Source organism: Gorilla gorilla, chromosome 10, assembly GCF_029281585.2.
Source record: "Gorilla gorilla gorilla isolate KB3781 chromosome 10, NHGRI_mGorGor1-v2.1_pri, whole genome shotgun sequence".
In the NCBI taxonomy this organism is placed as follows: Eukaryota; Metazoa; Chordata; class Mammalia; order Primates; family Hominidae; genus Gorilla; species Gorilla gorilla.
In genome coordinates, this window is record NC_073234.2 from 25,665,146 (window position 1) to 25,689,312 (window position 24,167).

Below are 24,167 nucleotides of genomic sequence, written 5' to 3' on the forward strand. Positions count from 1 at the left end.
AACAAAGAAGACAGAAGAAACAATAAGAACAGTTAACAATGCTTTCTCATCCCTAGAAAAACTTTGTGATGAGGATACTTTTATCCCCTTCATTTTACAGATGTGGAAAAAGTAGATTAGGGAATTCAACTGGACCAAAGTTATAAATATAGTAAGTGACACAACTCAAACTAATATCTTGCCTTATCTGGTATCAAACTTGTGCCCTTATCATATATCAAAATGCTTCCAAGAAAATTAAATATATGGTTTGCAACCAGTGGAGAAACTCTTGGGGAAATCGTCAATTTTTAAAAAAAGAATTTATTGAGAAGCATCCTTGAAACAACTTGAAAAAAAGAGTAAGAAATTATTTCATACTTAATTTTCTACAAAGAACAAAATAATGAATCTCACATTTATCACACATATGCAGTGAGAAGGACTCCTGGAGGCTGTAGCAGTCAGTGCCTTTCACACAGGAAGGGACCCTTACTCTGAGCTCTGCTAAGCAGAAGGGTGGTAGTGTCTCATGGTGGCTCGTAATGCATTTCTTGACCCAATGACTTCCTTTGTGGTTTCATCAGAGTTCGCAGGAGCTGCCATCACTCTAGCTTTATGGTTTTCAACTCTAACAAAGTGAGGAGTGTAGTAGTCCTTTTGTTTTCTCGAAGACCATTAGAATCACTTGTTGTACATACCTTGTCCGTCATGCTCAGATTTCCTAGGAATTCAACTTCTGTCCTGAGTCTCTGCCTTTATTTCTATCCTGGTGCATTAGGCTGTCAACCTAGAAGGAAACATTTACATCCCCTCAACCACTCTCTCTCTTAAGTCCTTACCATTTCCCAAGGTGGTGATAACGTTTGGCTTTTTTTTTTTTTTTTTTTAGGGGGGCTGTTATGAGTTGTGCTGGAAACCAAGAAAGGATGAGCAAAGAAAAAAGTTCCCCTGAGTCATTTGGCCCCAAACGTTTTAGCATACCCAAAGGCGCCAGAGCCCTTTCAGTAAGATGTATTATTCCTGTTAAAGATCCTTCCCCTTGGTTTGGGTTCTGTAGCTAGACAAAGAGAAGGTTAAGAACATCTGCTTCTGTGTCACATTGTTCCAAACTTTTCTTTTCTTTTCTTTTTTTGAGACGTGATCTCACTCTGTCGCCCCGGCTGGAGTGCAGTGGCAAAATCTCCCGCTCACTGCAACCTCTGCCTCCTGGGTTCAACTGATTCTCCTACCTCAGCCTCCAGAGCAGCTGGGACTACAGGCTCCTGCCACCATGCCAGGCTAATTTTTGTATTTGTCCCAAAGTTTTCTGCTTGACCTAGATAAAACTTGGGTATTAATTTATCAGTTACCTTTTAGACACATTTTAAAATTTACATTTGCAACACCCCTTTGATTATTAACTTCCATTATATGTTGAGGCAAGTCAGTACGAAGTGGTTTCAAAGTCACATAATACTTTAAAAATGGATAGCATATTAAGGTAATATAAAGGGTCTTGGGTCTGTGAAGCTAGAGAAGATCCAGACCAGGAGAAAGTCTCAGGTATTTAAGAGCGTGTTTTCTGGTTAAGGAAAAGATAATTGAAAGCAGCCGCAAGTGCCATGTTTCATTCATTTACCATCATTATCAACGACTTATTTAATGTAGTCATAATTTTGTAATCGGGATTTCTGCAGTTCCGTAAACTGGAGCTAACATGTTGCCTCGCTAGCATTAACTACAGATGTTAACATACTAACCTTTCACTCTGGAGTTTGGGACAGTGAGTGATTATTTGTTATTATACTATTTTCTTTTTGAGATGGGGTCTCACTCTGTCGCCCAGGCTGGAGTGCAGTGGTGCGATCCTGGCTTACTGCAACCTCTGCCTCCCAGGTTCAAGCAATTCTCCTGCCTCGGCCTCCCAAGTAGCTGCGATTACAGGCAAGCACCACCAAGCCGGGCTAGTTTTTGTATTTTTAGTAGAGATGGGGTTTCACCATGTTGTCCAGGCTGGTCTCAAACTCCTGACCTCAGGTAATCCTCCGGTCTCGGCCTCCTAAAGTGCTGGGATTACAGGTATGAGCCACCATGCCCAGCCCTTTTATGCTATTTCTTTGGCAAACACAAAAAGGAATGGTCTGGTCCAGTGGTCCCCAACCTTTTTGGCCCCAGGGACCGGTTTCATGAAAGATAATTTTTCCATGGATGGGAGCAAGAGGGGGATGGTTTGGGATGGTTCAAATGTGTTACATTTATTGTGCACTTTATTTCTATTATTATTACATTGTAATATATAATGAAATAATTCTACAACTCACCATAATGTAGAATCAGTGGGAGCCCTGAGCTTATTTTTGTGCAACTAGATAGTCCCATCTGGGGGTGACGGGAGACAGTGACAGATCATCAGGAATTGGATTCTCATAAGAAGCACACAACCTAGATCCCTCGCATGTGCAGTTCACAACAGGGTTCGTGCTCCTATGAGAATCAAATGCCTCTGCGGACCTGACAGGAAGCAGAGCTCTGGTGGTAATGCCAGCAATGGGGAGTGGTTGTAAATATAGGTGAAGCTTTGCTCACTCATTCCCTGTTCACCTCCTGCTGTGCTCCCGGTTCCTAACAGGCCACAGTACCGGTCTGTGGCCTGGGGCTTGGGGACCTCTGGTCTGGTCAATTACACATTTCTCCTGAATTCTGGAGAGATAACATACCAGTTGCTCAGAGGAAACAAAGATTTTCTTAAAAATCACATCAAATTAAATTACTGCTTTTTGCTTATTGAAGTGGATAATCTTACTCTTGTTTTTGTCATTGAAAAGACACCAGGCCAGGTATGGTGGTTCACACCTGTAATCCCAGCACTTTGGGAGGCTAATGTGGGTGAATCCCTTGAACTCAGGATTTTGAGACCAGCTTCAGCAACATATTTATGTTCTATAAATGTATGTTCTATAAATAATACAAAAATTAGCTGTGTGTGGTGATGTGCAGGTGTATTACGTATTTTCTATAAATAATACAAAAATTAGCTGGGCGTGGCGATGTGCACCTGTAGTCCCAGCTGCTTGGGAAGCTGAGGTGGAAGAATCACTCGAGCCTTGGAGGTTGAGGCTGCAGTGAGCTGTGATTGCGCTACTGTACTCCAGCCTGAGCAACAAAATGAGAACTTGTCTCCAAAAAACAAACAAACCCCACCACATTCTCAAGTTATAAGAAGTTAGTTCTTCTTCCCTCATGTTACTTAAGATTTGAATTCATGATTGTATAGAATCATTAGTTGTCTTAAACAAGCAAGGGCACTAAATGAACGGCCATTACAGGGAAGACAGTAGATTCCATGAGAGGATGTGTCTTGAGAATGTATATGAACATGAAGACTCTTCATCTTTGAGAAAGAGGAATAACTTTCAGAGGAAGGTGATTCAAGTGAACCAAGACATGACACTGAAGAAGAATGGTGGGGGTGGTAGGGAGTAAAACTATCGCAGCTGTGTATACACAAAAGGGAATGAACCAAGGTTGGGAGTGCAGTGGTGTGAGTTGTGACTTGGGCCTAGAATGCTTGATTGAACATAGCATTTCTGGCTTTGCTGTCCTGAGTGAGTCAGTGGGCAGTTGTAAAAAAAAAAAAAAGATGAATAATTTAACTTTTAATAAACAAAGTTTGACAATCCTCTGCATAAAACATTTCTTATCTAATGCTTTTAATATTTTTTTATCACTAGTTTTGAAGAACTTAATTATAATGTACATGTAAGTAGATTTTCTCATGTTTCTTTTGCTTGGGGTTCATGGACTTTCTAGATCTATATGCTTATAGTTCTAGCAATTTGGAAACATTTCAATTTCAGTATTTAAATCTCAGTTTTCAACTGTAAGTTCTTTGAATACTTTTTGCCCCCTCCTATGTATCCAGAGACTGCTTTTATGCTTACGTTGGGCCCCTTGCAGCTGTCCCGCAGGTCACTGATACTCCGTTCATACACTTTTTAAATGCTCTTTAATGTGTTTCATTTTGTTTAGTTTTCATTGCTATATCTTCAGATTCAGGCATCTTTTCTTTCACAGTGTCTTTTTTCTAACTTTGATTTTAGGTTTGGGGCCACCTGTGAAGGTTTGTTACATGGGTAAACATGTGTCATGGGGGTTTGTTGTACAGATTATTTCATCACTCAGGCATTATACCCAGTACCCAATAGATACCTTTTCTGCTCCTCTCCCTTCTCTCACCCTATCCCCTTGAGTAGACCAGGTGTCTGTGGTTTCCTTTTCTGTGTTCTTAAGTTCTTATCATTTAGCTCCCACTTATAAATGAGATCATGAGGTATTTAGTTTGGTTTCTTCATTAGTTTGCTAAGGATAGTAGCCCCCAGCTCCATCCATGTTCCTGTAAAAGGCAGGATTTCATTCTTTTTTTATGGCTGCACAGTATTCCATGGTGTATATGTACCACATTTTCTTTATTCAATCTGTGATTGATGGGCACTTAGGTTGAATTCAAGTCTTTGCTATTGTGACAAGTGCTGCAGTTATCATTCACATGCATGTGTCTTTGTGGTAGAAGGATTTATATTCTTCTGGGTATATACCCAGTAATGGGATTGTTGAATTGAATGGTAGTTCTGTCTAAAACTATAAAAACGCTGGAAAACAACCTAGGCAATACCATCTTGGACACAGACAGGAATGGGCAAAGATTTCGTGACAAAGACACCAAAAGCAATCGCAACAAAAGCAAAAATTGACAAGTGGGATCTAATGAAACTTAAGAGCTTCTGGACAGCAAAAGAAACTCTCCACAGAGGGCAGGGCATGGTGGCTCACGCCTGTAATCCCAGCACTTTGGGAGGCCGAGACGGGTGGATCACGAGGTCAGGAGCTCGAGACCATTCTGGGTAACGTGGTGAAACCCCGTCTCTACTAAAAATACAAAAAAAAAAAAAAAAAAAAAAAAAAATGCTGGGCGTGGTGGCGGGCGCCTGTAGTCCCAGCTACTCTGGAGACTGAGGCAGGTGAATGGCGTGAACCCAGGAGGCGGAGCTTGCAGTGAGCCGAGATCGCGTCACTGCACTGCACTCCAGGCTGGGCGACACAGCCACACTCTGTCTCAAAAACAAACAAACAAACAAAAAAAGTATCAACAGAGTAAACAGACAATGTACAGACTGGGAGAAAATATTTGCAAACTATGCACCTGACAAAGGACTAATATATATCCAGCATCTCGAAGGAACTTAAGCAAATCTACCAGAGAAAAACAAACAACCCCATTAAAAAGTAGGCAAAAGGCTGTGCACGGTGGCTCACACCTGTAATCCCAGCACTTTGAGAGACTGAGGCTGGTGGATCACCTGAGGTTAGGAGTTTGAGACCAGCCTGGTCAACATGGTGAAACCCTGTCTCAAGTAAAAATACAAGGAAAAACTAGCCAAGCGTGGTGGCGCCTGCCTATAATCCCAGCTACTCTGGAGGCTGAGGCAGGAGAATCGCTTGAACCCAGGAGGCGGAGATTGCAGTGAGCTGAGATTGCGCTACTGCACTCCAGCCTGGGCAACAGAGCGAGATCAGTCTCAAAAATAAATAAATTACAAAAAAAAAAGAAAAGTAGGCAAAGGACATGAACAGGCACTTCTCTAAAGAAGACATATATGTGGCCTACAAGCACATGAAAAAAGCTCAACATCGCTGATCATTAGAAAAATGCAAATCAAAACCACAATGAGACACTATCTCACATCGGTCAGAATGCCTATTATTAAAAAGTCAAAAAATAACAGATGCTGGTGAGGATGCAGAGAAAAGGGAATATTTATATACTGTTAGTGGGGGTGTAAATTAGTTCAACCCTTGTGGAAAGCAGTACGGAGATTCCTCAAAGAGCTAAACTGCAGTGTCTTATATTCTACTAGTAATTTGAGGACTTTTAAAAATTATTCATTGTAACTAAAGGTTTACTAATATTGTTAATCTTTTCTAAGGTCCAACTTTTGGCTTTGTTTATTTTCTCTATTTTTCCACTCTATTTTATGTACATACCTTCTAGTATTTATTATATTGTTCATTTGGCTGGAGTTGGGTTTAATTTATTTTCCTTTTTCTAGTTACTTAAGGGATGAAGTTAGGTTGTTGGTTTAAGATGTTCTTTCCAATGTATTTAAAGATACAAATTTGCCTCTAAGCACTACTTTTGTTGTATCCCGTATGTTTTTGTATGTTGTGTTTTTATTTTCATTAGCTTTAAGATATTTTCTAATTTCACTTGTATTTTTTCTTTGACTCATTGGTTATTTAAAAGTGTTGTTTACATTCTAACTAATTTTCAATTTTTTAGTTTTACTTCTGTTACTGAATTCTAGTTTCGTTCCATTGTGATAGGAAATAATGCTTTCTATGAGTTTAATCTTTTAAAATTAATTAAGACCAGTTTTGTGGTTTAACATATAGTCTGTCCTGAAGAATTCTCCATGTGCACTTCAAAAAAAATGTATATTCTGCTGCTGTTGGTTGGAATATTCCATATATCTTTTAGGTCCAATTGGTCCATAGTGTTGCTCAAGTCCTCTACTTTCTTATTGTCCTGGTTGTTTTTTGCATTATTAGACGTAGGCATTACATCTCCAAGTATTATTGGAGAGCTATCTATTTGTCTCTTCAGTTATGTCAAAGTTTGTTTCATATATTTAAAGGTTCTGATATTTAGTGTCTATATGTTTATAATTGTGATTTATTCTTGAGGAATTGACACTTTTATTAATATATGATATTCTTTGTCTTTTATATATATACATTTACTTTATCTGACATTAGTATGGCCATCCCAATTTCTTTTGGTTACTCTTTGCTTGGAATATCTTTTCCATTCTTTCATTTTCAACTTACATGTGCTTTCAGGTCTGCAACGAGTCTTTTATAGACACCTTCTTGTTAGATCCTGTTTTTGCTATCAATTCTGCCCATCCATGCCTTTTAATTGGGAATTTTAATTCATTTATATTTAATGCAATTACTGATGGGGAAGGACTTATATTTTCCATTTTCCTATTTATTTCAGGGTGTCTTATAGTTATTTTCCCACTTATTTTTTCCATTATTGCCTTCTTTGTGTTCGCTGTTTTTTTTTTGTAGAGACACATTTTCATTATCTTCTCCTTTCCTTTTGTGTATATTCTATAATTTGTGTTAACTTAAAGATTATTTATAATATTTAAAATTTTTAACAACCTATTTTTAATCAATACTAACAACTTCAGTGGCAAACTAAAACTCTACTCCTACACAGTTCCACCCCTCTGCTTTCTGATATCAATATCATAAATTACATCTGTATTTATTTTGTAACTATTAACATAGATTTATTAATTTATTCAATTGCTTCTAAATGTTATAAAAAATAAAAAGTGAAATTACACACCAAAATCTTAATGATGTTGGACATTATATTTCGCTGATGCATTTATCTTTACCAGAGATCTTTATATCTTCATATGATGATGATGAATTATTGTCTTGCATCCTTCCATTTTACTCTATAGAAGTCTCTCTAGCTTTTCTCTTAGGGCAGGTTTAGTGCAATAAACTGCCTCATATTTTTTTTATCTTGAAATGCTTTAATTTCACCCTCATTTTTTAAGGATGGTTTTGCCAGATATTAAAATTTTGATTGACAGTTTTTTTTAATTCATAACTTTAGATATACCACCTCTCTGCCTTGTGGCCTCCAAAGCTTCTGCTGGACACTCCACTGGTAATTTTATCAAGGAGCCCTTGTTTGTGACGAATATTTTCTTGTTTTGTTTTGTTTTCTTTTTTCTTTTCTTTTCTTTTTTTTTTTTTTTTTTTAAGATTTGCTTCTTGGCTTTGGCTTTTGCCAGTTTGATTATATCTTATTGTGGGTCTCTTTTCATTTATGCTACTTGGACTTCATTAAGCTTTTTGGATTTGTAAGATTCATGATTTTTTTTAAAATCAAATTTGGCAAATTTCTTTATTTTTTAAATACTCTTTCTTTTCCTATTCTATGACACTTATAATGGGTATATTGGTCTGTTAAATAACGTCCATTAAATCTCTTGGTCTCTGTTCACTTTTCTCTGTTCTTTTAAAAAATTTCTTGTCTTCTGGCTCAATAATTTCAAATGGTTTACTTTCCAGGTAGCTGATTCTTTTTTTTTTTTTTTGTAGTAACAGTATATTTTCCAGTTGTGTTATTTAATTTTTCATCTCTAGAATTTGTTTGGTTTATTTTTATATTAATATTTTCTATTTGTTGATATTCTCATTTTGTTCTATGTATCACCCACTTTTCTTTAGTTATTTTTCTGTTTTTTTCTTTAACTTTTTGAGCATATTTAGTACAGTTATTTTGAAGTCTTAGTCTACTGATCTGATATTTGTGCTCCCTCATGAACAATCTCTAAAGATTCATTTTGTTTCTTCCAGTGGGTTGTGTTTTCCTGTTTCTTCGTACGCTTTGTGATTTTTTTGAAAATTGAGCACTTGAAAAAAATAGCTACCTCTCCCAATCTTTGAAGACTGGCTGTATGCCAAGGCAATTCTCTATTTATTAACTATGTACTGTAGGTCTTGGGATTAGCCTTAGGTAAAGGCTTAAGGTCTTCTCAGGTCTTTTGGAGAGTGAATTTTCCTGGGTCTTTGTGTGGCTTTTTCTGTTTTCCCATACACGTGGCTACTTTTGAATGTCTTAATGTCCTGGAGAGTCACATTCCAAATTTTCTTGACTTCTTTACTTAACATTCTGAGTATTTTTATAATTGTAGGGAGACAAACTTGCTAGCCTGCTGATGACCTGGTGAATCTAGCTTAGGTCAATTTTTCCTTACTTACCCCAATACCTCTATAAACATATGAGTCCAAAGGAAACAATTTCTTTTCTGTAGTACAATTTATACTGTGTTCAGTTGTGCTTAGCTCAAGCTCTCCTCCTGCTGCTCTGACAAGTTTCAGTGGCACCATGCACTATCCCTATTTTTTTATCTTGTATCATGAGTCATTTGTGGTGTTTTTATTATTTAATTACTAGGCAGTGTCCAACACAATATAAACTACTCTTTCTGAATAATAGGCTTTTGGAAGTAGAACATATTCACATATTCTCTCCAGCCACATGGGGATGGGAGGCATTCTCTTTGGGGGAACAATAATGGGGAATTCAACCAAAATAGAGTAGTCAGTGATAAGTTGTTCATAGGAATTATATCTGGGGACTACAAAGTCCTGGAACAAAGGATCTATTGAAAAATAGAAATTTAGATAATGAGTATGTTTGAAATTTCAGCTATTGAAAAAATCGGAAGAATCAACCACCGCTAAGTCTACCTGGAGACAAAGTAGTCCTTCCAAAGACATATATGTCTCAGGGGGAGGAAATAGAACTAAATGGACCTTGAATGTTTAATTCATGTCTTCACTTGTCACTGAAAGAAATAGAGAGTGAAGAATAATGTGAAAATGAGACTCTTAATATGACTTCTTCACACAAACGCATATGGCTATCTTTCATTAGAAAAAGAGGTTGAAAAAATATATATTTATGCTTTCCCAAACTCTAGATATATACACCAAATCTTGGGAAAAGGGAATCTGTAAGACCTACGAAGAAGCCAAAGAAACTTAAATCATTTGTAGCAAAAGGAGCAATGAGCAGAGATAATTAGAATTAGTCTGCCAGCAAGACTTAGTTGACGGGAAAGAGAAACACTAGGAAACTGTGATTCTGAGGTACCTGGGGATGCTTCTACTTTTGAGATCAAAAGCATTTATTCTGTTCTGTAATATCCACCCTGAGTAACCCATGGCCTCCTGAATATCCACTAAAGACACAGTAGATAGTTCTGGCTAGAATGCCCACAGCCTTCAGTGTAAAATTCTAAGAATGATTCTAATATATAATTCTTCTTATTGGCTTAATTAAATATTGTTCTAGTGATTGACAGTTACTCCATCGCATTATTGTTGTTCCATTTTTAAGATGCATTCCTCCATCATCATAGTTATATAGAATATTTTGCTACTATTTTGGTCATTTTCTGAAAGTCGTAATATTCATCCTTGACTTATTAATGTCCAATATATGTAGTTACTTTACATTTTCCTAGCCATTATAAGAAATTTAGAGCTTTTTAGTTCTATTTATTATTCTTTTGAGTTAAAATGCAACTCTTTAATGTAAGTGTATGTACTGTAGTAAACTTTAGTTTTATGCAATTAAAGTAGTAGACATTATTTATGGTTTCATATAATTGCTATTCATTTAGACTTACATCTGTATTTACCTATTTCATTGTCTTTTATCCTGAGTCTTTGAGGTCTCATCTGAGATCATTTTCTTAAACCCAAAGAATATTCTGGGCTGGGCATGGTGGCTCAAGCCTGTAATCCCAGCACTTTGGGAGGTTGAGGCAGATGGATCACGTGAAGTTGGGAGTTTGAGATCAGCCTGGCCAACATGGTGAAACCCCGTCTTTACTAGAAATACAAAAATTAGCCAGGCGTTTTGGCACATGCCTGTAATCCCAGATACTTGGGAGGCTGAGGCAGGAGACTTGCTTGAACCCAGGAGGCGGAGGTTGCAGTGAGCCAAGTTCATGCTACTGCACTCTAGCCTGGGCGACAGAGTGAGACTCCATCAAAACAAAACAGACAAAACAAAAAAAAGATATTCTTCTAGTGTACTTTCTTAATACAGATATAAAGATATAATAAATTGTTTTTGCTCTACTTAAATGGTCTTTCTTTTACCTATGGAGTATAACTAGATGCTCATATCATTCCCATCTGTATAACTAGATGCTCATATCATTCCCATCTGATGAGATGATTGCCTCTGAGGATAGAATTTTAGTATGGCAGTTGTTGTCAATCAATAATCATATAGCCTTCATTTTCTTTTTCTTTTCGTAGGTTAGCTTCCATTATAATTGTTGCTCCTTTGAAAGTAAACTTTGCTTCTCTTCCTACCTGTAAGTTTCTGTTTGTCTTTTTTTTTCAACAGTTATATATGATACACCTAACTTGTCATTTTATTCACCCTGCTGGAGTTCATAAGCCTTTGATAATATGTAGTTTGATATTTTCTATCAGTTGTGGAAAATTCAGATATTATCTCTTCTACTCTAGGTTATGGGGAAATTGTGATTTATAAAAACAAATTTTAGGCCAGGCACAGTGGCTCACGCCTGTAATCCCAGCACTTTGGGAGGCCGAGGTGGGTGGGTCACGAGGTCAGGAGTTCGAGACCAGCCTGACCAACATGATGAAACCCCGTCTCTACTAAAAATACAAAAAAAATTGGGCTGGGTGTGGTGGCTCACGCCTGTAATCCCAGCACTTTGGGAGGCCGAGGCGGGCAGATCACAAGGTCAGGAGATCGAGAACTTCCTGGCTAATATGGTGAAACCCCGTCTCCACTAAAAAATACAAAAAAATTAGCCGGGTGTGGTGGTGGGCACCTGTAGTCCCAGCTACTCGGGAGGCTGAGGCAGGAGAATGGCATGAACCCGGGAGGTGGAGCTTGCAGTGAGCTGAGATCATGCTACTGCACTCCAGCCTGGGACACAGAGTGAGACTCCATCACAAAAAACAACAACAACAACAAACCAAAAAAAAAAAATTTTTTTTTGAGGTAATAGACCATTAGGAGCAATTGCCTTAGCAAATTCATTGCTCTTTATGTGCATTTTTTGTTTGCTCTTGCTGAAAGAGCTCATTGCTGATGTGTATATACAAGTTCACTTTGAAGCACCGTATGTAGATGAGATGAAAATAATGCAATTGGAAGAGACTTTCTGGTGTGCTCTGTTGAAAGTTATTCAAAGTGAAGTCTGGCTCAGTAGGGAAGGATGTTGCAATTATGAAGAGCGCCTTCTAAGAATACTGTATGGAAATTTTCAGCATATATGCCATAAATTTACCATCATTGATCTGAATTGAAGTCTTTATTAAAGGCAATAACAGAACTTCAATACCATGAAAAAGAAGAAATAATATAGAAGTAATAGTCACATAGTAGAGGAGAATTAAATATAAAAGACATCTATATTCTTTAGGCTTGCTAGGATCTACTGGGGGAAACATTACTGCTGTTAATGTCTTTTATTCACATTCCAAACAATAATTAGTATCAAAATAGTCCTTATGAAGAGCTATTATTCTTTTTCTCACTGTTCCTCTTTAGAAGATACATGCAGGGTAGAAAAACGTAAATCTGCTTGTGTAAGCAGCTCTGACTATTTACAAAGAAGCAATATTCTTACAATTTTATTCATTATGATTTTTTGTTCTGGGATCAGCAAAGCATAATGACTATGTTCCTGATCTTTAGAGTTAGACTCTTTTAGCTTAAATCATAGTTTAAGCTTCTAATTCTTACTATTTCTGATACCCAGAAAAAAAGTATCATTCTCTCTGGGTCTTGGTTTTCTTATTAATACAACAATGGCAGTGATAATACTTGTATCGTAAGATTAATGGGAAAACACGTGAGTTAATGCCCACAATCATTGATGTAGTACCAGGAATATTTGAAGCAATCAACAAATATTAGCTCTTTTTTAGTTGCCACTTGTGACCAGATTCCCTTTAGTTTCTGTGTCTATGTGATGTTTTCCCCCATTGTTAGCCAACATTTGAAATTTCTTATATTTGCATTTACTTCTGTATGCAAATATATTTGAAATCTAAAATGATTTTAAGGTCATATTTTTATCTTTTGAGTTTGATTGAGATGTCTCCAATTTATAAAATGTTGAGTTTAGCATGCTTAAATGAACACAATATGTTAAAAATTCTCTATTGATAATTATCTGATGTGTAAGAAAATGTAAGAATGAATATCACATTATACACTTCCAATTCTTCGTTATTGGTCTTGATGGGACTGGAGCTCAATGCTTCAGAACAAATTTTGTTGATGCCAAGATTTTATTTTCAGTAGATATAAAATGTCAGTTTTCTTCAGAGGAAGACCAATTACCTTGACAAACAAAAAGTATATGCTAGAAGATAACTTTGTCCCCTACAGTCATTCAGTGAATTATAATTTTTGCATTATTGTTTTCAGTTGTCCTCCCTAACTTCAAGAGAAGTCCTGACATACGAGAGTTTTTCTGACAAGTACACCATTGTTAACTAACTTTGGTCTTATATTTACAAAGTGAATATTTACCTAATACCTATTTACATATATTTACAAAATACGTCTAGATTTAAACAGCTTATGTGTGATAGATACCAACATTCCCATTGTAAACCAATGCTTACCTTTGTTTTGTGATATTATGTTGCAATGTGCAGTCTCAATGGTTGCCTTATTCAGGATCTCTTCAAGACAATGAACTGAAATTCACAATATTTGCAAAAGAAAATACTATTATCATTATCAAACATTTGGGATGGCAAATAAAACAGATATCCAAAATTTCTTACACACAATTTATGCATTCATTGTTTTAATTGAATGAAGAACAAATTGTAAATTATCATTTGCAATTTATATTAAGGTATGAACTTTTACTTATGAAATATATTTATGAGTCAATGACTGGTGATTTAATAAGCACATGTTTGTATATATGATTGATGTTATTCTAAGCAGTTAGTTAACCCAGGCAGTCAGGAAAAAACAACCTATGCTATTTTTGCCGCAAACAGCTTAGACATAGTGTACATCTAATCAGTCACAAAGTACTGTTTATCACGACAATGCTTCATATATCTGTTTCCTTCTTCACAGTAACATAGCTTTTTCCTACTCAGATTGTCATTATTTTTATGCTGAGCTATTTTAATATTATACAAACTCTCTTTCTCTAGTTTTCACTTTCCAGTATTTTCCACAAATTGCCTCCAGAGTAAACACCCCCAAAGCATACCTTGAATAATGGTACCCTTTCAATCATCTTCAGAGGCTATGAATTATTTATATGCTAAAATTCTAATTCATTAACATTAAAATTATACAAAATTGTACCATTTACACAATTGTACTTTTTTTAACCGGTTATATTTTCAACTACCTTCATATATGAAATCTTTAAACTACATGATTTTGCATTGATGTGTTTTGTAATGTTTTTATGAATCTGGCACTAGAGATGGCACAATTTGAATTTTTAAAATAAGAATGAATATCCCTAATTTGAATTAATTTTAGTCTTAATGGTCCGTGGTCACGTATAAAAGATTTGGGAGACTTGACATGAGTTGTAGAAGAAATCTGTCTGCATTTCTGCTTTACCGAGATCAGATCTGATCCCTGTCCGGTAACAAAATCTTATAATATTTTACCCACAAGGTTTCAGTTTAGTCCTGTACAAACTCATGTCCCCATGATTTTAAGTTATCTGAACCATGTTATTCCAGCTTGAGTACTAGATGCATTGCTAGACTCATGGAAATAAATGTCATAAGTATTGCTGAATCGTTCCCTTGCCAGACCCAGAGTATCGAAGTTGAGTATTTTTCTTATGATGATTTAATGGAAAAAGAAGAAAATATTGTCACCAGTTTTCCATTTGCTCAAATTTGCAATTTTCCATTTTGTTCCCAAATTGGGTTATTCCGTATTTTAAATATATTCTCATAGGATGGATGTGGCTAGTCATGGACATGATCTTAGTTGAACGTGAAACAACCACTTCCCTATCTTGTTCAAAATGAACTAATGAGAAACCAAATAATCAAGCTAAGTCTTAAGTCATCACTGCATCAGCAAGCCATGTATGAATTATTTTTCTACCCAAGAATATTCTTGTTTATTTAGCATTTCCTCTTCTATTTCTGTCATATATTTGATGATTTCTGGTTCATTTATGCTAAGCCCTTACTATCCACTGAAGGTTTCCCTTCTAAATGGTAATTCACAGATAGGATTAGCTTATTTGATGCAGGGAACTACTTCTAATGGTTCAACTGCTTCTCTCCTCCCTTTTGGTTATTAGGACAAAGTTTGATAATAGTAAAACAGAGGGAAAAGCTTCTGTTTATCAGGATATTTTACCAATTTATATTTTATTTCATTTAAAAGTAAGTATTCAGTACACTTAAACTATGCTAGTGTTCTCAAACATTACCAAGGTGTAATTATCAAAGTAGTATGTCCAGTTGCTGCAAAACACAGCTTCGCTCTAGCAATAAAATAGTCTTCTATATGGAGTGGTAATTCATTTTATCGAATTGTATTATTTTCCAGCTTTATTTAAGTATGACTGACAACAATTGTGTATATTTAGGGTGTACAATGTGGTATTTTGGTGTAAGTAGACCTGCATAATAATTCCCACAAGCAACTTAATATGTCCATCGCCTCACATAGTTACCTTGTGTGTGTGTGTGTGTGTGTGTGTAGTGAGAACACTTAAGATCTATTCTCTTAGCTAATTTCAAGAGTCCAATACATTATTGTTAACTATAATTACCATGGTGAACATTAAATCTCTAGACTTTATTCATCTTTTAACTGAAAGTTTGTATCCTTTGACCGATATCTCTCCATTTCATCTACTGCCTAGACTCTGGAAACCACCATTCTACTCTGTTTCTCTAAGTTCAACTTAAAAAAAAAAAGATTCCACATATAGGTGATATCATGCAATACTTTCTGTGTCTGGCTTATTTCACTAAGCATAATGTCTTCCAAGTTCATCCATGTTTTCAAAATGGCAAGATTTCCTTTTTTTAAGGCTGAATAATACCCTCTCTCTATATATGTACACACACATGCAAACACACACACACATATTTACTTATATTTTACCTGTTATTTTTAGCACCAAAATCTACCTAGAAATTATTTTTTACTTTTAAAAAATATTTTTCAAAATCTATTGTTAAATATCTGTCATTTTGAAGAACTTACTGTATCATTATATATAGACATACACATATATATGCACACATTATTTGTACACAGAGACATATGACTTTATTATTAGACTCCTTCCTTTTATTTTGATATATTTACTTTATAAACTTATCATGTGAAATTACTCACAGCCTTATTTCTAGAAAGGCTGTATCCCTACCTCTTTTGTTAATATATTTCAACATATATATCTGGGCTGAAACAGCACAACATCATTACAGAGAAGTATCCATTAGAATCTTAGGCCATACGGTGGGGCGCGATGGCTCATGCCTGTAATCCCAGCACTTTGGGAGGCCGAGGCGGGTGGATCACCTGAAGTCAGGAGTTCGAGACCAGTCTGGCCAAAATGGTGAAACCCTGTATCTACTAAAAATACAAAAATTAGCCAGGCATGGTGGCACACACCTGTAATCCCAGCTACTCGGGAGGCTGAGGCAGGAGAATCACTTGAACTCAGAAGGCAGAGGTTGCAATGAGCCAAGATCATGCCACTGCACTCTAGCCTGGGTGACAGAGAATCCCTCTCAAAAAAAAAAAAAAAGATTCTTAGGCCTAGGCCATACCACTACATCTGATATTTACGACCTTGTGTCTGACATGTCCCTGTACAGCTTCTTCATTTATGGAGCATAATTTCCTTTTTCAATCATTTTCTCCTTTAAACAAGTAACACATGAATTTACTTTACAAAAGAAACTGAATATATACTGTAAAAAGTGAAGAACACCTCCCTTCATGGTCCCTCTGACACTATTTACATCAGCAAAAAAAAAAAGATCACTGTAAAATGCTGTGTATATATATTTTTGACCGTTTTCTATTTTTTTTGCATGCTTATGAATAAATTTACTTCTTTCTTGTTTCCATAGCAACAGATTATTGATTGCTTCCATACTAACCCTTGCTTCCACATTAATAGATTATTGCATGTCTTTCTGACTTAATTAGGTAAATTTATACATGTGTATGTGTTTGTATGTGTACATACATACTTGTTTCTTATTTTTAAAGTATAAGTAAATGTAAAATATAAGTAAACTATAACTTGACAGTTTCACACATCAAATTTGTAGGAGAGGGTCCATTCTCCACACATTAACCTATGAGGAAAAGTATTATTTTTGTCAATTCAATGGGCAAAGGATGTATTTTAAAATTCATTCTCATTTCCATGATTACCTTTGAAGTTGGACATTTTTCCTACTTATGTATCCTTGGCTCATCTTTTAAAAAAATTCTTTGTATTTATTTAACTGTTATACTTTTGATAATATTATATGGATTTGAATACGTATTCAAACTGTTTCAACTATTTTTTTCCTGGTCTGTTATTTTTAACACTGTAATCTACCTAGAAATTATTTTTTAGTGTTTATATTCTTAAAAAAATTATTTTTTCATACCTATTGTTAGATATCTGTCATTTTGAAGAGCCTACTGTATCTTATTATATATATATGCACACACATATATATGTACACACATATATATGCACACATTATTTGTACACAGGTGCATATGACTTTATTATACATTATTTGTACATATTTGCATATGACTTTATTATTAGGTTCCTTCCTTTTATTTTGATACATTTACTTTATAAAAGTGTCATGTGAAATCACTTACAGCCTTATTTCTTTTTTTTTTTGAGTTATATAATAATTCCAGCATTTATTACTTTCTTGATTTTACACTTTGGTTTCTTTTTTTTCTTATTATACTTTAAGTTTTAGGGTACATGTGCACAACGTGCAGGTTTGTTACATATGTATACATGTGCCATGTTGGTGTGCTGCACCCATTAACTCGCCATTTAACATTAGGTATATCTCCTAATGCTATCCCTCCCCCCTCCCAGTAGCCTTATTTCTAGAAAGGCTAGATCCTTACCTCTTGTGTTAATATATTTCAATATGTATTTTATTAATCTCATAAAATTTTACTCTTATGTATAGTTTACAATGAACTGATTTATCATGAAAATACACTTGCCTTAAAATTACATAAGTGCAGAATGAATTTAGAACAGTATCATCTCAGTGTTCATCTTCCCACCAAGGTACATTTAATGTATATTCAATTTATAATGTCTTCACTAATGACCTTCTTTATGCCTTTTAATAAAGTATCATAGTCTCTTCTATATATGCCATATACATTATTAGGTATATCAGTTTATCTGATAAAAAAATTTCACTAAATATTTACAATGTGTCAACATACTATTCAAAAGCAGAAGATAAAATGTTGAGCAAATAAAGACAAAGGCTCTGTTCTCATGAAGATAATCCAGCAGAAGTCAGCCATTGAGTACATAATCACAGAAATAATTATACACATGAGACTGGAAAATGCTACAAATAACTGGTACATAAGATATCATAACAGAGAAATTTGGCTTAATTATAAGAGAATAATTAGACTTCTCCTTTTACCTGTCACAGAATGAAAGAAGAGGAGTCTGTGCATATGCTCTGTGGCTAGAAGCATCGTGGCTAAAGTTACAATTCACACAAATTTTCCCAGAGAAATCCTGATTTATGCCTGTTGTCCCAGAGTAATTGTTAATATGATCTGCTGTCATTCTTACAGTTATCCTTGTTTGCACAATAGTTATGCAGTCACACTAACCACGTTACATTCAGTGAACTAAAAGACAACAACTGTGGCTGGAGGCTGGTTCGGGAGAAAGGGTGTGCTTTTAGCTGGGGAAGTGAGCCGTGGACCAAGTATGGAAGGGCCTTGTAAACCATGTTCAGGATTTTAAAATTTACACTGAATCCACAGTGTTAAGAAACTAATCAGTAAAGGTAAGTGAGTTTATAAAATTTGCATTTTGAAGAGACAATTCTGGAAATCGATTAGAAAGAATCAAGGGTAGGCATAGTAATATCACTTGGGGGTTTATGGAGTAGACAGAGAGGGAGATTATTGCCTCAGATTAGATGGGTAGGAGTGCAGATGTGGAGAATTACACTGGCTCAGTGAGCCGAGATATTCAGTGGCTGTGAGATAACATAGGTAGCCCCTAGCGTCACCTCACTAGACATTCGGTCAACAGATGCAGGGTAAGTTAACAGTATTAAAGTATGTGATTTTTTTCTTGATCCTAGTAAGGACCAGGGCTGGGAATATAAAGTGTTTGAAAGTAATGTACCAGGCTTTTTTAAAGATATCTAAGAAGAAATGTCAAATAAGAGGCTTGAAAAGTGGACCTGGAAATTGGATATTAGATCTTGCTGGTATATAAGAAAGCTATTTTAATTTTGGATTGAGTTTACTTATTGAACTGTTCTTTTTATTTTGATTGTTTCTTTCCAGTAGTTTCTTTTTTAACCATCTGGATAAGAAAGCGCATCATCTGCATATAATTTCAGTCGTTAATTTCAATTCCAGTTTATATTATGTCTAACTAGGTTTTCTTACATTGTGGCTTTTCCTTGCCGAAGACATGCAAAAAAATGTTGAATACTAATAGTTATAGAAGTCATCCTTGTCTTCCTGATTGAAAATGATTATAATGTTTCACTATGAAAGATAATATTTGCTGAAGGCTCTTATAAATACTCTTAATCAAGTTAAATACGTTTGTATTTATTTCCTTTTCTCCTATTGAAACATCTCTTGATAAGTGAACAAATTTTTATCCCCAAGTTAAACCAGAATTTTATCATTATAACAGTGATGTGTTATGTTGGCTCTTTTATGTAGGACTTTTCTTTTTCTGTTTGTGAGGAATATTGTCCTAAAATATTTTCCTGTATGTAGAAATAATCCTAAACTAATTTTACTGATTTTAGGTGGGGTGGAGTGACAATCTTTCATCCTTTGGTAGATACTGAACAGCTTATCTAGTAGTCACTTTCTGTTATTAAGATATATTTGAGTTCTTTCTTTCCTTTTTTTTTGTTTTTGAGGTGGAGTCTCACTTTGTCACCCCGGCTGGAGTACAGTGGTGTGATTTCGGCTCACTGCAACCTTCACCTCCCAGGTTCAAGCAATTCTCCTGCCTCAGCCTCCCGAGTAGCTGGGATTACAGGTGGTTGCCACCATGCCCAGCTAATTTTTCTATTTTAGTAGAGACAAGGTTTCACCATGTTGGCCAGACTGGTCTCGAACTCCTGACCTCAGATGATCTTCCTGCCTCGGCCTCCCAAAGTGCTGGGATTGCAGGCGTGAGCCACCACGCTCAGCCTCAAATTCATTCTTTAAAAATTATCAGCCACGTGTCTATTTGGAGGCACGTCTTTGATTAGCTTACTTATTTTGTCTGCAGTATGTAGTAATATTTATTCAAATTGTCTCTTTTTTCCCAAGTCATTTTATCATAGTACGTATCTTCATAGGAAATCATACATTTCAAAAAAGTTTATGTTTATTACTAAAAGTTACATATTCTTTTCTATACTAAAATAGTTCACTTTGAGATTAGAATTGGTTTATATCTATCTATGCCTCCATATGTTTTGGGTTGTTTTTCTTTTTTTAATGAATCAAATTCATCTTAACTTTCTATATTAAAAGAACTTCTTCATGTTTCTAGTTTTCTTATAGTACGGAGTATTTGATAAATTTATTATTTTAAAAGATTATATGTTTTATAATATTAAGACAAATTTAGTGCAAGCAATATGCAGATTCAGTTTGATATCTTGATCATTTTCTTTCATTTTTTGATGATTCTGTACCCACCATCTTCTATTGCCTCTATTAATTTGCTCTTTCAAATGATCTGAACTTAATGCCATAATAAGTTAACTTTTAACTGCCAAACCAATAACATCTATAAACATTTTCACGTTTTATTACATCTCACAGCTTGTGAATCTAATGTCAATAACAATATAATAAAATATAGAATACTGGTACTATTTTCCATTTCTATCAAACCACTCAGCTATCCACTAACATCTTTTTATGAGGACACTGGGGCCTATGCCATTGCTGATAACTCAAAAAACTGAATTGATAAAATTACTTGTATATAATTAAAATAACAAATGAGAAAAATATCTTGAAAACCTTAGAACCAAATTTAAAGGCTATTTAAAATTATATTTTAGTAATTAAAAAATTAATGAAGTTGCTCTAAAAAATACTTACTCTTAGCTACCATAGCTGCAACTATTACCAGAGCGATTAAATAAAGGAAGGCAAATATCACAGCAACAATGCACCATGGAGACACTGTTCAAAAAGAGAGAAGTTGGCTAATGTCATCAATGGAAACCAGATTCAGGAGTTGATACTAAAAAGAACTTTCACCAAGAATATTTAACCCGCTTGAATTGGTCTAAAATGTAAGTTCATGGGAGCACCGTGCTGTGGGAAAATATACCTCAGCCTGTGGGGAGTAATTCTAAAAATTATTTTGCAGATTTAGGTGCATCCTGAGAAGATATTAATATTTTGATGTAGATATGCGCTGTTTATGAACGAACAAGTTGCCCTAGTAAAGAACTCTTCCAAAGGCTACAAAAGAGCACTTCAGAAATCCTGCTGTGGATTTAGTTCATTTCCCTCCCGTAATTTTTTTTTGGAGACAGAGTCTCGCTCTGTTGCCCAGGCTGGAGTGCAGTGGCGCGATCTTGGCTCATTGCAACCTCTGCCTCCCAGTTTCAAGTGATTCTCCTGCCTCAGCCTCCTGAGTAGCTGAGATTACAGGTGCATACCACCATGCCCGGCTAATTTTTGTATTTTTAGTAGAGACGAGGTTTCACCATATTGGCCAGGCTGGTCTCGAATTCCTGACCTCAGGTGATCCGCCTGCCTTGGTCTCCCAAAGAACTGGGATTAGAGGCGTGAGCCACCGCAGCCGCCTCCACTCCCTAATTGTTTTTTTTTTTTTTAACTATATCTTTCATCTTTGTAATAGAACTAGGTTAAGAACAAAACTCCAACTTTTGCTGTTGGCCAGACAGGTATTCTGTGACGGTTTTGATAAAAGTTACTTCATCATGTTCATCATGAGGTATCTCACATCCTCCACTTGTAGAAATACTGAAGCACTAAAAAGACACTTAACTTTTTCGAAATTAAAATATCAAAACCAGGAAATTGTGTATGAAGCATTCTTTTTCCATGATCTTGGTACACCATTCTAAGTCATCGTGGCCATCGCTGCCTGGTTGACCATTCTCATTTGCTCTTAACAGAGCAGAGCACTGTAGGTTACTATGACCCATTAAAAAGTGTAGGGACAAGAAATCAATCCTGATTCAAACATTAGCCCAAGAATATTTGTTTTCATGATTAGTTCATTAAAATATTTAAGCCAAAAAGTGAATCTAGAGTTTTAAATGGTTTTTACCTTTTGTTTTCAAAGTTTTAGCTATTTTTCCATTCTGGATATTTGAAGAACAATGAACTTTGAGGTCTGAGTATATTATACTTTCCTCAGAAAACTCTAAAAAAGATAAAAAAAAATGCATCCAACAACTATAATCCAGCTATATGTATATACACATACTTATATGATACATAAACATATAATTAAATGGCATATTATATGTGATACAAATTGTCACATTTTATAATCATAAGAAAGTTTTAAAATTGGCTCCATTTTTTTTTGCTTTGTGAAATGTGGTAAATTCTTACTCTTTTAAAAAAATTCTTAGTTCCTTGTCTATCATATACAGGTAACAATACAATAATCATTTATAGATCTATTGTAGAGATTAAGTTAATGTATATAAAGTCGATAGCATAGTGCTTGAAACATATTAACCACTCAATATGTGTTTTTCTTTAGTAGTAGTAATAATACCAGTGGTGTAGAATAGTAATTGTAAGAATATAATGGGCATTAGCATCTGCAGTAAAATTGGAAATAGAAGCAAGAGTAGAAATATTCAAATTAATTTAAATGCCTATTTCTGCCTCTTCTTATAGTTGAATTTGATCCTAATGAAAGGAGCATGAAAAGCTGTTATCTAATTCTCACTAAATAAATTCCTTCCACAACATATTGCGTGTATTCCTTCAGTACAAGTGAAGCAGAACTCATAGACACCAAAAGTCAATGACATTCACCAAAAGTCAAAAACATTACCCTAAATAATATTAAACCTAGTGCAATTGTAAATATTTACTTACCAAACTATAATTTTCTGAGATTTAAGTCCCCTCTAATTGGAAAATCCTGAACTCATTTATAAAGACAAAAGATTTTCAAATCCTCCTCTAAAAGTACCTGGTTATGAACTCATTATTTTTAATATTATTTTCTCATCAAAAGAACAGATGATTTAGCAATAACAGCAGAATCTGGTTTTACCTGTATTTATTTCATGAAATGCCGCTGGCGAAGGATGAAGATCATCAGAGAGCCTGGACAGTGCTGATGTCTCTGGTTCCATTGTTCAGATTAAATTGTAAGGGCCAATGAGCACAGGGTCAGAATGAGATGGGACCAAGGCAACAGAAGTCTTAATATTGCGACATCAGAGAGGATGTTTACAGTAAGGCTAATATGTAAACTATGTTTTTGACTTAAGAAAATTAAAGATAATGTACTCTTACAAATTAAATTTGTTTTTTCTTTTATGTATGATGAACCACTTTTTTATTTCTAAAGATAAAATTTTAAATATTAACCATAAAGATTTCCTCTTTGCCTTAATTGCTATTTTTTTAAAATGAGAAAACAATAGACTAAATAACATAATATAAATAAATGACATTGCATTTGAATGACTGTAACAGATACTGATTTTCAGAAATACCTTTTTTGTGATTGTAAATATTTATGCTCATTGTAAATGATTCAGTTGAACACAACATACAACCCTATTCCCTCGATATAATCTCTAACATAATTATTCATAGCTTTATCTAATTTTTCAAATGACCAATAGATGTTTCACTTTAAAAAGTAAAGTAACTGTCAAATTAAATAATGAAAACAATTAGTACTTATTTCTATAATAAAATTTTTACAGTCATTAAACATAGATGAGATAGCTTTTCAGGTATTTATGCGGATAATTTTCCATGATACATTAAGTGGAAAAAAGTAAAAGTATTACATAGTATAACTTTATATTTTGGTAGAAAGAATTCTATAATTATATGTGTGTTTGTAATAGAATAAGATTATATGTCTGACCTGAAAATATTGTAATGTAATAATATTTTGGTCATTAACTTGTTAAATTTGTATTTTTCATATGTGGTTTTCTATTTTTGTGTTACTGTTTCTGATGAGCATAATTTGTTTTTATCATTGAAAGGACTAAAGTGTGCATATGTGAAATTTCTTTTATAGTCTAATGTGTGCTCTGAGACATACACACCACAGTAACCACAGGTC

At 34.9% G+C, this 24,167-nt stretch overlaps 1 protein-coding gene across 2 annotated transcripts; it reads right to left on the reverse strand.

Annotated features, from left to right (window-relative positions):
- Positions 1-11,910: 11,910 nt before the first annotated feature.
- Positions 11,911-23,258, reverse strand: LOC134756551 (uncharacterized). 2 transcript variants are annotated; one of them, XM_063693813.1, is made up of 5 exons: positions 23,133-23,258; positions 22,164-22,259; positions 20,957-21,040; positions 13,246-13,320; positions 11,911-12,958 (listed from the first exon to the last, which is right to left on the reverse strand). In XM_063693813.1, the coding sequence occupies exons 1-5, from the start codon at positions 23,212-23,214 to the stop codon at positions 12,930-12,932; spliced, it is 366 nt and encodes a 121-aa protein (XP_063549883.1). In that variant the 5' UTR covers positions 23,215-23,258; the 3' UTR covers positions 11,911-12,929. The 2 variants fall into 2 exon arrangements, with proteins under 2 accessions (XP_063549883.1, XP_063549884.1); XM_063693814.1 differs by lacking the exon at positions 20,957-21,040 and having other exon boundaries at positions 23,133-23,224.
- Between the last annotated feature and the right edge of the window lie 909 nt (positions 23,259-24,167).